Genomic DNA, 15,076 nt, shown 5'->3' with positions numbered 1-15,076 from the left:
TCTGCAATATCCGAGGATACATAGCCTAGGGGTTTTGAGTTAAGAATTCCTTCAATTTCAATCAGCACTGTTCTTAGAACCTCCTCAGTGACCATTTGTGCACCAATGGTTTTCTTTAGAGCATTCTTAACTGAGCGGATCTCACGTTCCCAGACACCACCGAAATGGGGTGCGTGTGGAGGATTGAAACGAAAATTAATTCTTTGGGTTGCTAGTACTGACTTAAGGGTGGGACAAAGATTGTTGAAGGCTTCCTGAAGTTCTTTGTCCCCTCCTTTGAAGTTCGTTCCCTGATCACACAAGATCTCAGCTGGTGTTCCTCTCCGAGAAGTGAATCTTTGAAGGGCCATAAGGAAAGAGTCTGTATCCATGTTATTAAGGAGGTCAAGATGCACACATCGTGTTGTGAGGCATTTGAATATTATACCCCACCTTTTCTCAGTTTTGCGGCCAATCTTGACACTGTAAGGACCAAAACAATCTATTCCGGTGGAGTAGAAAGGAGGTTTAAGTAACCTGAGACGAGCATCAGGCAAATCAGCCATCTTGGGAATTATTGGTTTTGCTCTCCACTTCTGACATGAAACACAGGTACGTTGATGTCGTCGTACTGCCTCTCGTCCTCTCAAGATCCAGAATTTCCGTCGGATTTCAGCAAAGAGTCTTTCTGAGCCAGGATGATGCAGTTTTTCGTCGTAATCCTGAATGATCAGTTTGGTGACATTGTGAGAAGGATTCAAGACAATTGGATGGACTGACTCAGATTCCAGCTGATGGCTTTGCCGCAATCGGCCTCCAACACGAATGAGTCCAGAGTTACTGCACAGTTCTGGGGATAAGCAGAGTAAGCGACTCTGTGATGAAAATGGTTTCTGTGATTGAAGGCAAGCTAAGTCCTCACCGAAGCTGTCCATCTGTGCCTGCTGGAGGATTTTCTGTTCTGCTTTCAGGTAGTCAGCTGCAGAAGGATTTCCATCAGTCAGATTTGAGAGAGATCGGGCAGTAACATCCAAAAGATCTCGGTAAGACTTAAAATCACCAGTGTTTGGAACATTAACAATAGCATTGATGACACCACAGAAGGCAGGTTTTCTCAGCTCCGTTTTATCATCATTATCAGGTTCACAAGATGACAGTTTGGGCCAGTTATCTGGAGGTCCAGCTAAGAACTTTGGGCCATTAGTCCATCTGTTTGGACTGAGGATGTCCGACAAGGATTTGCCTCTTGTAACATCATCAGCAGGGTTATTGGCTGACTCAATATATCTCCAGTCTTGACTGTTCGTGAGATTTTGGATCTCTGATACTCTCGCTCCTACGAATACTTTGAAACGGCAAGAGTCAGCTTGGAGCCAGTGGAGTACAGTCGTTGAGTCTGTCCAAAGTGTAATGTCTCTGATTGGTAGGGTGAGTTCATTTCTGATCAGTTCACAGAGGCGTGCACCAGTTAGTGCTGCACAGAGCTCCAGTCTGGGTACTGACAGCTGTCGTTTTGGGCTGACACGTGATCGAGCTAGTATGAAACTCACCTCAACCTGGCCTCTGTTATCTTCTGATCTCAAGTATGCAACGGCACCGTAGGCATGTTGTGAAGCATCACAAAAGATATGTACATCTCGAGCTGTGGTAGGAGCATCCATTTCTTTGGAAGTATAACAGCGAGTGATGGTGATCTGTGGTAGGAGACTAAGTTCTTCTTCCCAGGAATTCCAAGCTGTTAAGAGATCGTGTGGAAGAAGGGGATCATCCCATTCTCGTTCCTTCCTCCAGAGTTGTTGGACAAGAATTTTGGCACGTGTTGTAAAGGGTAAGAGGTAACCTAATGGGTCATACAGACGGGCAAGAACTCTATAGATGTGACGCATTGTTACAGTGTGTGCCTCCAATGTTCTGTATTTGTACTTGAAGAAATCCGGTTTGCAATTCCACAGTAATCCTAGTGTGTGTTCTTGGGGTTCAGTCCGATTCTCAGAGAGCCAGAGTTCACTGCTTTCGGATCTTGCTTCGGATGGTAGATGGCTAATAACAGAGGGATCATTGCTTGCCCATTGACGGAGGTCAAAGCCTCCTGATGAAAGAGTAGCTCTTAGTTTGTCAAGGAGTGTTTGTGCTGCCACAGCTGAAGGAAAGCTTTGCAAGCAATTGTCGACATAAAAGCAGCGGGTTACTGAATTCTGCACCTCCCCATCAGATTGGTTGTCCTTGACATGCGTTTGCAGAGCATAAATGGCACAGCAGGGGCTGCAAGTGGTGCCGAAAGGAAGGACCTGCCATTCATACACTGAAGGGGGAACATCCTTGTTCATATCGCGCCAGAGGAATCGAAGAAGGTGCCTGTCTTGAGGTAAGAGACGGATTTGGTGAAACATACCTTTAATGTCACCACTTATTGCTACAGCATGTTGCCTGAAGCGGAGCAGCACACCAAGGAGTGAAGGCCCGAGGATTGGTCCTGGCAGCAAGTATTTATTGAGACATTGTCCTTGGAAAGTGAATGAGCAATCAAATACAATACGGTCTTTGTTGTTATGTGTGATCATATGATGTGGAATGTACCAGGCCTCTTTAGTGTTGCAAACCTCTTCCGGGGTCAGTTTTGCTACATAACCAGCCTGCTCTAGTTTTGAGATCTGATCACTGTATGAGGTGGCTCTGTCGGGATCCTTGGATAACCGACATTCAGTATTTCGGAGCCGTGACATCACTGCAGACTGAGGAATGTTCAAGAGAGGAAAATTTGCTAGCCTAAGAAGGGGAGTGGCATAGCGGTTAACACCTTTGACTTGAACTCTTTCCGTGGCCTGTTCAAGGAGCTCCATGGCTTGTTGGTCTTGTCTGGATCTGATCACTGCCTTTTCACTTCTCACAGGTAAAGCATCAAGCTTCCAAAGTTTTTTGACATGATAATGCAGTTCATCAGCAGGAGATCTGAAGGATGTGAACAGGCACTGGACAGGAACTGAAGAAGCCTGACTGTGATAGTCTGTGATGGGGCCTTGGAGTGTCCATCCCAGACGAGTCTTGACAGCTGCGGGTGATCCAGGGGGGCCGAGTCTGACAGGAGCAGTAGGGGAAATAAGATGGATGTGATCTGAGCCTATGAGCAGCAGTGGTGAGGCTTTGTTAATTGACGGTAATGGAATGCCTTGTAAATGTTTGTACTTTCTTTGAAGGGTTAGCACAGGATAGGTATGCTCTGAGAGTGCTAACTGGCTTGCAGTAAAGGCATGATTGATAGTGAAAGTCTTTTCAGGGTATGCCATAGGAGAAAGCCGAAAAGTAACAGATGAACCATCAAGAGTTTCAACATCTTGGCGAACTGTTCTGAGAGACAATTTCTCAGCTTTACCATTCAAGTGGAGGTGCTGAGCTGCTGGGTGCAGAAGAATGGTACGCTGAGAACCATCATCAAGGACAGCATGTGTTTCCAGAGTTCGTTTACCATTATGGAGAAGCACTTTCACAACTTTCAGAAGGACACCATTACAGTCACTTGGTCGGTCCAGGTACAGTGTTTTAACAGCAGGACAAGCAAGATTACTAGATCTTTCGTTTACCTCGCATAGGATTTGCAGATGTTTTCCCCTACAGGTGGCACAGGATTTCTTCAGGTCACATTTAGCAGCTTGATGAGCTCGAGCACAGCGCCAGCAACGTTTTTTCTCTTTAATCCAGTTTACCTTTTGATCCTTCGTCATGACAGTGAACAGGGGACATTTGCTTACATGATGTTCGAATGAGCTGCAATAGGCACAAGTTGCTCTAGACCTCAGAATGGGTTCTGAAAATGGCATGTCATCACTAGGTTTATTTGCTCCATGTAAAATTGTTGTCAGAGCAGGTGTGGACTTACGTGGGTGTCTTTGGTTGGAAGATGAGATTGAGACTTCTTTTCTGGGTTGGCACCGAGCTTCAGTTTGCAACCAAGATGAGAAAATATGCAAGTCATACTTCATGGTCCCTTGGTTCCTGTAGACATGACGCTTGAAGCGACTGGAATGTTCTGCAGGCAGCTTTTCAAGGAGACGATCTACATGAGAGCCACAGAGAAGTTCTGCTTGTCCTTGATCCTCCATGGTGTTAAGCAGACCAACAAGTGCTTGTACACGCAAGGAAAAGTCGTCAAGAGCGTGACCATCACCTACTCTAACAGGAGGGAGATCCATGATGTTCCTGAGCTCCCTCAATGCTAGTTGTCTAGGTTGCCCATATCGTTCATCAAGAGCTGCGATGGCTTGGGTATATGGGTCAGAGGCATAGGAGAAAGCAAGAGCTAATCGCTTGGCCTGGTCAATTTTCAGATGATCAAGAAGAACATGATATTTAAAATGCTCTGTTTCATTAGGGTCAAGGAGATTGCTCAACGCCATCCGCAGCATCCTATACTGCATTTCATCCTCTCTAGTAAGGTTTGGGAAGGAGGGGCCCTCAAGCTTGTAGACATGTGTCCTTCCTGGAGGAGGTGCTGCAGATCTCTGTTCTTGATGGCTATAAGATGTAGAGGTCTGAGGAATTAAAGAGGGGGACTGCCTCTGCTGGGAAGAAAAGGAAACAAGAGGCTGAGCAGGGTTTACTGGGAGAATCAAAGGTGGAACATGTGAACTCTGTGGTTGGCCCTCTAGTGATGCTGCAGGAAAACTGGGAGGTGACAAGTCTTGTGAATAAAGGATTGGCCTAGGTAGGCCAGCTGTAGGAACTGCAGCATCAAGGATTGACAAATCAGGTAAATGGGGCATGGCAGAAGAAACTGCAACAGGATGACGGCTGACCTCTGGTGGACGGGAGGATGACTGGGGTTGTGGTGATTCACAGTGAGCAGTTTGTGGTTCTGTCTGAGAAACTAGGGGTTGGTTACACACAGAGTGCCTATTTCCTATAGATAATCCAGATTTAGATGAATATTTAGAGGATGAATGAGGAGTGCATGATCTTTCCATGAAGCATCGAATATCTCTCATTGTCTCAAGAATTTCCTTCATGATTTCAAACTGATTAACAGGATTGGCTTGTTGAGGGATATCCTCTATTTGACTGTCAGGCTCATGTCTTTGTTCCTCCTCTGGAACATCTTGTAACCCATGTGTGTTTGTATTACGCCGTGTGCACTCAGTTTGACATGCAGCACCTTTAACTCTAGGATATTGGACTTCATAATCTTCCAGATGAGCAGGGGGTCGAGTTTCACGACCAGAACGTCGAATAGTTCCATCTAATGGCGGCGGCGAATTCATGACAATAATGAAATCCGGCTCGAAGGACCATGTATGATAGGAGGTTCAAAATTTGGTGTTCACCATCATCATGAGCATCGGTCAGAATGCAGAGCCAAGATTCAAAGGGTTATAATGCTCAAAAACGTTTATTTGTCCAAAAGAAAAAGGGGGTTTCAATAATGAATTCAACAAGTTACTTAATGAGACCAAGGAGAACAAACACACATGGGTGAGTGAATCTGAAAGAAAGCAAAATTAAGGTTAAAACTCAGAATGTTATATCATGAATGGAATGAAATTTAAATGTCCATATTAAAGAAATAAGGTTCAAAAAGAAACATGGACATAAAACAAACTAAAGAGTAAATTAACACAGCTCTTACCAGCACAGCACTGCTGCCCCATGCAAAGGTGAGGAAAGGAGGAGTGAGAAGGAGTGCAGGCCTTGAATAAGGAGTGATCAGGTGAACTCAATCAGGTAAATGAATGAGGGAGTGATGGAAGGTGAGAAGAACCAATCAGTGATAGAGAAAGAGAAAAGGAAGTGAGGTAAAGGAAGTGATAAAGGTGAGGTCAGAAATTTCAAAAATAAAAGGGAAATTAGGATCTTTGCTACACATACATATGAATCACTACCACGTCAGAAAAAGAAAAATGGATCAGTATTCACGTTAAAACGCATTAACTCACTTTCACCAACACTGATCTGTTATTTTTTTTGTTTTTTTTTTCTAGCGTGGCAGTGATGCCCTGAAATGCCCTCGTTATATTGTATTTATGACTGTATATCTACTTTATATTAGTTATTCTAATCACATAAACCGTTACTCAAACCATTTAAAATGCAGTACCGCAGTTCCAAACTTTGGCCACGAGATGGCAGTAAACATCCGTATTTCAACAACTTACTTCCCAACTGTGGACTCAAAACATTTCTATTTAAAACTCTGGTGACACAGAGAACTATAAAATAAACTCTTAGAATAACTCCTCTTGGTCTGTGTCACCTCTAAAGTTGGAAAGTAGAAAAAATTGATGAAATCAAAAACACATAGAAACATGAAATGATAGAAGCTCAGAAACAAAGAGAAGACTCCAGTTGACAGAGAGCAGTGTTTTCAGTACTAATGATGATACACCACAAAGAACTTCATAGATCATCCAGAGTACTTCATTTTCATATCCTGTAAAAGTTTAGTTCTTTGCTTCTGGAAGATTCACCACATATCCACTGCACAGTTTACCAGCCTCAAATTGAATGTGCAGTCTGACACTGGTCAAAACCAGATTTCATAAACCAACCTCACACAGTCTGACATGCAGTAAAGTCACTGATACATTCAGTTTACATGTATATCTATATATATATGAATTAGAGCAGATATCTGCTACTCTTCTGCCCTCAGCTAAATGGAATGCTTTAGCTTATGCAGCGAGCTAAACACAAATGGCTTCAGTAATCACTCGTGAGACTTGTAGCACTCTTCTGAGCTTTACTTGTGTACCATTTCTTATTTGTAAAACTGTAACAACAGAAACAGAATAAAGAGCGTTCAGTTTCAGTGTAAAAACATAAACACTACATTGGAAAATATTGTCATGTATAAAATAACTGATCTCAGGTCTTAACATTAGCAACAGCTAACATGAAATAGCGATCAAAATGCTGTACGATATCATGTAGCTTTCTCTTATTAAGTAACAAGCCGACCGTAAGAACACAAACAAAGGCATATGCATCCATAAACAATCATCTTCGCACTGAACTTACAGATTATGTCTTTCTTAAGTGCAACAGGTGAGAAAGTCAGCAGACACAACATACAGGACCGACACTTTTTCGAAACCTCGGCTGCGCTCTTGCTCCACTAGATGGCGGTGATCGTCAACAAACTGAAATTCAATGCATTTCTCTTAAAGGCACATTTTACAGATTAATAGAGAGAGAAATAACTACAATCTGATACATAACGAATCCCAAGTGCAAAATATAATGAAGACAAACTAAGGGACAGAATAGCTGCAGTGTTGTTTTCGCCAACGATGACGATGACGAAATTATTTCATTGACGCCTCTTTTTTTCATGATAATATGTTGTGGGTGGTCTGTCAGACCTTCAAAATACATGACATTTCTGCCTATTGTCTGTCAAAAGCTAAACAGTATCAGCAATGGTGCTGCATCCTATCCTTGTTTGGTCACGCCCACCACATGGCATCACGCCAGCATCTGTGCACATTCTGCACAACACGCCTGCCGTCACAGTCACACTAAATGATGGACCTTAGTGGCAGCGGCAAGGGCCTTGGTGGTCAGAAACGACGAGATGATCTATGGCAGGGGGGCCCATTACGTCGATCGCGATCGACCGGCAGATCGCGAAGGTAGTGCGGGTAGATCGCGTGCCACTGAAAACTTTTTTTAGATGTTAGTCTAAAACATTTATCTGTTGCAACTCCAAAACAAACAGCAAGACAAACGTTCATCTTTATTTATTTTTACTTTATATTTCCAACATGCCCTCAGTTCAGCGGCACACATCCACAGCCACGCACAACTTCAACAAGTCAAGACTACCGTCTTTCTTAAAGAGACAGCGCTATTTTTGTAAAGGTGCAGTGCACCAGCTTTTCTTGATAAAAATAAAAACAAAGATGGATAGAGCTTTTAACTAGGGATGAGCCGATCCGATACTTAGGATCGGTATCGGCCCGATATTGGTCAAAATTTCAGGATCGGATATCGGAAAAAATAACTATTGCCCGTCCGATCCGATACCTAAGCCCAAATGCTCAACTTAATTTTGCTCGATATGCCGTAAACAGAGAGCAGCTGCTGCAAGCGTGTGTAATCAGAACCTCGTGACAGTGAATTAGCCTAGCCTCTTATCATGTCAGCTGTGTGGAGTTACTTTGCAACAACGAAGAGAAAAGTAAAACAGCCGAATGCAACTTGTGCAACGCGAGTGTCTCAAGGGGTGGCAGCAGCACTGGACACAAGTGTTTGTGACAGTTATTTAAAGTTAGCAGTCACTTAAAGCAGCTATATATGTCCTACAGCAGCGGTACCCATTACGTGATCGCGATCGACCGGTGCGGGTAGATCACGTGCCATTGGAAAAAATAAAATGTTTTAGATGTTAGTCTGGCTTAACAACCAACTGTTGCACCTCCAAAACAAACAGCAAGACAAACGTTCATCTTTATTTATTTCTACTTTATATTTGCAACATACCCTCAGTTCAGCGGCACACATCCACAGCCACGCACAACAACTCAACACTACCGTCTTTCTTAAAGAGACAGCGCTATTTTTCTAAAGGTGCAGTGCACCAAGTTTTCTTGATAAAAATAAAAACAAAGATGGATAGAGCTTTTAATACTGTAGCAACAATTAATATGACTTAGGATAGGTAGATCACTTTGACTTGGTCATTGTAAAAGCAGCTCGCAAGCCAAAGAAGTGTGGGCACCCCTGTCCTATAGTCTTCAATGGAACATTACTAAGTCCATTCTATATCTAGTTTGATATGGGTGTTTTACATACAGTTCAACCCCAGAGGTTACATGTGAGAAAAGAAACATTCAAGTCTGCAGTTTGCACTGATTTGAAGTTTAAATAAAGAGCTTATGGGTTGAGGCACATTGTGGGCTGTTTTATTTCTTTCCTTAGGGGAGCAGAATGTTTGTTGCAGTTTGACCATGGTGTTTTCAGATGTCCATATTAAGCAAAGTAAATCTATACAAACTATATGTATCATAAACAACTTAACAGAGGAGAAAGAAGGTATCGGATTGATATCGGCATCGGCAGATACTCCAAATTGCAGTATCGGTATCGGTATCGGACATGAAAAAGTTGGATTGAGCCATCCCTACTTTTAACACTGTAGCACCAATTAATATGACTAAAAATACACTGTTACCATTTTATCTGTGTGTAATGCATAATCCTTATAGTAGATCAGAAAGTATTTGCTGTTGGGTGGAAAACTTGTCTGTCTTAAACCATTCTGTTGTTATTGTAATTATTGGTGAAAATACTAAAATTGACTAAAACTAGACTAAAACCTTTTTGAGTTTTCATCGACAAAAACTAGACTAAAACAATCACATATAGAAATGACAAAAATGTGACTCAAACTAATAAGCAATTTCGTCCAAAAGACTAAGACTAAATCTAAAATGGCTACCAAAAACAACACTGATCTGCTACAACGTTTACCCCCTACTAATTCTGACGTGTTTTTCAAGCTCAGCTTCCCAGAGATTTTTTTCCCACAGATGTTTCAGGACAACAGCTTCTCATCTGTGTGAGTCCTCATGTGAGTAGTTAAATGAGTGCTTTGAGTGCATGTTTTACCACGTGTCACAACGATATGCCTTCTCACCTGTGTGAGTCCTCATGTGCTTACTTAGATGAATACTTTGATTGAAGGTTTTGCCACATGTGTCACAACCGTACGGCTTCTCACCCGTGTGAGTCCTCATGTGCTTCGTTAAACTACCACTTTCAGTGAAGGTTTTACCACATGTGTCACAACCGTACGGCTTCTCACCTGTGTGAGTCTTCAAGTGTCTGGTTAATGTACTACGTTCCCTGAAGACTTTACCACATGTTTGACAAGAATGCATACTCTCACCTGTGTGAATCCTGGTGTGTAAAATCAAACCATTCCTCTGCGTGAAACTTTTACCACACGTGTTGCAATGATAAGGTGTCTCACCAGTGTGAAATCTGTAATGTTTCTTCATTACAGACATGTTCTTAAAGGTTTTTCCACAGACGTCACATGTTACAGACTTTCTACCTGTGTTAGTATCACACTGACTCTCTGACATGGGAGAGTTGTCTACATTGTTACTGTGTCTTGTGTCTCTGTGACGTCTCTTCTTTGGATTCAGCTCTGCATTTCTAGTTGATCCTGAGTCTTCATGTTTGCTTCCTTCCTGATCTGGGCTCTCAGCTACAGGAGGGTTGTTAGAGAGGAGCTGGTCACTGTTTGGTTCTGGTTCACTGTGCTCACTTTCCTCATCAGTAGGAGTCTCCATCAAGGAATCAGTCTCCTGCTTCAGGACAAGATGTTCTCCCTGCTGACTGCTGCAGAGTTCCTCTTGGTCTTCTTTCATCTGTGGAGGTTCTGGTTCCTCCTGTTCCTCTTTCATCTGTGGAGGTTCTGGTTCCTCCTGGTCCAGACTGGAGTTCCTCTCCTGGTTCCAGATCTGCTGGTCACTGAGAACCTCCTCCTCCGTACAGACATGTTGCTGTGGGAGGTCTGGAGGGACAAAGAGACACAACATAAAGGTTACTAATGTGATGACAGGAAAACACATCTGAACAAATATGTTCTACTTTAAATCCATGTAGCGTTAGCTGTGCTAGTTCGCCTCCAGTTTTGTTTTTGGCAGCCATTTTATATTTAGTCTTAGTCTTAGTCTTTTGGACGAAATTGCTTATTAGTTTTAGTCACATTTTTGTCATTTCTATATTTGATGGTTTTAGTCTAGTTTTCGTCGACGAAAACTCAAAAAGGTTTTAGTCTAGTTTTAGTCAATTTTATTTAAAAGAAAAAAAAAGAAAGTATTTTCACCAATAATTACAATAACAACAGAATGGTTTTAGACAGACAAGTTTTCCACCCAACAGCAAATACTTTCTGATCTACTATAAGGATTATGCATTACACACAGATAAAATGGTAACAGTGTATATATAGTCATATTAATTGGTGCTACAGTGTTAAAAGCTCTATCTTTGTTTTTATTTTTATCAAGAAAAACTGGTGCACTGCACCTTTACAAAAATAGCGCTGTCTCTTTAAGAAAGACGGTAGTCTTGACTTGTTGAAGTTGTGCGTGGCTGTGGATGTGTGCCGCTGAACTGAGGGCATGTTGGAAATATAAAGTAAAAATAAATAAAGATGAACGTTTGTCTTGCTGTTTGTTTTGGAGTTGCAACAGATAAATGTTTTAGACTAACATCTAAAAAAAGTTTTCAGTGGCACGCGATCTACCCGCACTACACGATCTGCCGGTCGATCGCGATCGACGTAATGAGCCCCCCTGCCATAGATCATCTCGTCGTTTCTGACCACCAAGGCCCTTGCCGCTGCCACTAAGGTCCATCATTTAGTGTGACTGTGACGGCAGGCGTGTTGTGCAGAATGTGCACAGATGCTGGCGTGATGCCATGTGGTGGGCGTGACCAAACAAGGATAGGATGCAGCACCATTGCTGATACTGTTTAGCTTTTGACAGACAATAGGCAGAAATGTCATGTATTTTGAAGGTCTGACAGACCACCCACAACATATTATCATGAAAAAAAGAGGAAATAATTTCGTCATCGTCGACGAAAACAACATTGTTAGCCTCTTAGCATTATTGTAGCTGAGTGTCTTTCCTCTGTGTCTTCTCCATACTGTGTGTTTCCATTCATTAGTTAGTTCATTTAGACCATTCTAGTTCGACTCACCTATTCTGTGGAACTTTATCTCGGGTTTCCAGGTGATATCCAGCAGTCTGCGCTGACGATCGATCTCTTCCTCGTTCTGGACGACAGTTCTTTCAAAGAGTCTGAATATTTCTTCAGCAGCAGCAGTTAGTCGCTCGATGATCAACTCTCTCAAACTCTCAGCTGAAGACATTGTTACTTCAACAGCTCTAATATTTATCTGGACACGACGACACGACACAACCGTCTTCCAGCTCAGTCCACAAACACAGAAACACAACAACACTACTAACGGAGTTTAAAAAACAAACCACTTCCGCCTGGTGTAACACTATAAAGTTCCGACAGAGGAGGACAGTTAACATTTTGTTCCGCTACATTTTTAAATCTCACTTCGCATCATATCATTAATTACCTGCAGGAATATTAACTCTAAAGTCCATGAAGACAAAACACAAATCAACTAAATGATTTAACTTAAGGTATATATATATATTTTTTTTAATTGATGACTAAATGTATTCACTCTGACACTGTTTTTGTTTTATGTTTAAACTTTAAGTCGACCACTTCTGCGTCTACTGTAGTAAATCCAAATTTAATCCTGAAACCAGTTTAAACCAGTTTATTTTCTGCTGATTCAGTCGTTAACTGCTGCCCTGAAATACCTCCACCTGGAACATAACATATGGAAGAGAAATACCTTTGGAAATGCTCAAAATAATTGAATCTTTTAGTTCCCAGTCTAGTGATCAGCTCCATCTGAAGTGTCAGCACATAAATGGGAGGGATGGTGAGATGATTGATGGAAGAGGAAAGAGAACAGTCCTTTAATAGAAGAGTATTAACTTTCACCACCAACCTGAATGTGTTGGGAACATCTGCATCTTTCTGAACGAGATTTTTTTCATCTGCTGTCAGATTGAAATCAAGACCATGAAAGCACACAGCAGCTTCATCTGAGCTGTCAATCAGCAGCAGCAGTCTCATCTGTGGGCTGCAGGGGCTGATGGGAGCTTTGAGGACCTGCTAGAAACCACGTGGCCTCGTCTGATCTCACAGCTCGTCCTTGTTGGGCCTCAGCTGCATCAGAGCTCCACTTCTCCCCAGGTTCACCAGAGGATACACCACTGCACAAAATGCTTTTCCTCCCAGCTGCTGCTCTGTGCTGTCTGTGTTCAGGTGAGTGTTTCCAACAAACTCCACCTTTAACAAACACTGTCTCACTAACCTTCATCTATCTGTCTGTGTCTCTACAGCGCTGGTTGCCATGGCAGCAGAGCTGACCCAGGACCAGTTAACATTGACCAGGAGAGTTGGTCAAACAGTCTCCTTCAGATGTGGACGAACTGACCAGTGTAGTAGTTATATACGCTGGTACCAGAAGAAAGAAACAGAAACATTCAGAGTGATTCTTTATATTACTGATAGTGGTTACATAGGTAGATATTACAATCATCCTCAGGAAAATGATTTCTCATCTGTGAATAATCAGAACGGCTGGGAGTTGGAGATAAAGAAAGTTAAAGCTGATCATTCAGCCACCTACTACTGCTCCTGTTATAAGGTTGTTGCCCACAGTGAGAAATGATGCGAGCAGCCTGAACAAAAACCAACAGATGAACAGATGTCAAACAGTGTTTGTGACAGGAAGAGAGCAGTAAACCACAGCCCAGGTTCACATATTTCACCTCCATCTCAGACAGAGTCCCAAACATACTGAGCTGAGGGAGATTCTTCTTTCCTGCTCTCACTATTTATTTGACATCAGATTTATTGATGTTGTTAGCAGATATTTCAACAGTTAGAAAAAAGATGAAAACAAGACAGAGAAGAACAAAGAGCAGAAATACAAAGTCAATCAAAAGAATTCAATCAAAGAGCAAAAGAACACAGAGAGATTTTAAGTCAAAGTTCAATAGAATAAATGATTTCAGACAAATGTTCCAGATGAAGATGAAGCTCCATACCGATCAGGCAGAACATTATGACTACCTTTCTAATATTGTGTAGGTCTCCCTTGTGGTGCACCTGCATTCCCGACAGTCTCCCCTCTACCCTCTGTTTCCAGAAAGAGGCTCGCAACTTTGGTGTCATTTTTGACTCAGAGCTTTCATTTGACTCACAGGTAACCAAGGTTGTACAATCCTGTTTTGGGCAGCTGAGACAGCTAGCAATAATCTGTCCTTTCCTCTGTTCTGCTGACTTGGAGAAGGTTGTCCATGCTTTTATATCATCACGACTTGACTACTGTAATGCTCTGTACGCTGGGATCAGCAAGGGAAACATACGTAGACTGCAACTCATTCAAAATGCACCTGCCAGGCTTTAAACAGGCACTAAGAGAAGTGACCACATTTCCCCAACCCTCGCCACTCTCCACTGGCTGCCCGTGAGTTTTAGAATTGATTTTAAGATTTTACTACTTGTTTTTATAGCCCTGCATGGTCAGGCTCCTGCCTACATCCATGACCTGCTTTTATCATGCGAGCCTGACCGCTGCCTGAGATCCGCCGGCGCAGCCCTGCTTACAGTCCCGAGGTCCCGTACTGTCACTAAAGGTGACCGGGCCTTTGCTGCTCCACAGCTGTGGATCTCCCTGCCCGGCAATCTCAGGCAGGTGAGCTCAGTGGCTTCTTTTAAATCTCTTCTTAAAACTCACTTTTATTGATTGGCCTTTTCTTAATTTTGTTTTATATTTTGTTTTATCATTGTTGTGTGATTACTTTGTTGTGGGTGGGTGATTTTAAATTTTAAATTTTAATTTCAATTTTATTTCTCTTGGTGGTTTTATTATGATTGTTGCTAGGCATCTGACCTGTTTTATTTCTGTTGTTGTTGTACAGCACCTTGTAACTTGTTTTGGAAAGGTGCTATATAAATAAAGTTATTATTATTATTATTATTATTATTACCCATCAGAGGATAGACATGGGCCTTCTGAGGGTGTCCTGTGGTGTCTGGTAACAGAACATTTCGACGTCTAATAAACGTTGAAACGACGTCTAAACGTACACGTCGCCAGGAGGTCTAAAAGTAATGCTGAAATGCAAATTGAAACGACGTCGCGTTGCAACCTCGACGTCTTTGTAACTGTCGTAAATAACGTCTCCACAACGTCCCGTTGTAACACAGATGTCTTCTAAACGCGCATTATTCACCTTCTAAAAATGATCCAGTGTAAATATTCTGATATATATTTTTTACAGCTGTATGTGTCGAGTTTTAGATGTAGTTTCTGCAGTGAAGTGGAGTTAAAAAGAGGTTGACAAATGCAGGTAGAGAAGATGTTGACGTTGCGATCTGACGTCTTTTCAACCTGCATTTCAGCATTACTTTTAAAGCCCCTGGCTGCGTCTGGTCTCGACGTCGTTTTAACGTTTGTTCAACGTCGAAATGTTATCTGTTC

At 42.2% G+C, this 15,076-nt stretch overlaps 1 protein-coding gene across 1 annotated transcript; it reads right to left on the bottom strand.

Moving 5' to 3' along the window:
• Positions 1 to 9,138: 9,138 nt before the first annotated feature.
• Positions 9,139 to 13,764, bottom strand: LOC311488936 (uncharacterized protein; the record flags this gene model as incomplete). The annotated part of the gene is made up of 3 exons (XM_084545805.1): positions 9,139 to 10,421; positions 11,699 to 11,764; positions 13,699 to 13,764. 3 exons carry the CDS (start codon positions 13,762 to 13,764, stop codon positions 9,573 to 9,575), a joined length of 981 nt encoding a protein of 326 aa, XP_084401931.1. The 3' UTR covers positions 9,139 to 9,572.
• Between the last annotated feature and the right edge of the window lie 1,312 nt (positions 13,765 to 15,076).

This window comes from Chelon labrosus, assembly GCF_963514085.1.
Source record: "Chelon labrosus genome assembly, chromosome: 6".
Classification (NCBI taxonomy): Eukaryota; Metazoa; Chordata; class Actinopteri; order Mugiliformes; family Mugilidae; genus Chelon; species Chelon labrosus.
This window is presented reverse-complemented; position numbering and strand designations above follow the sequence as displayed.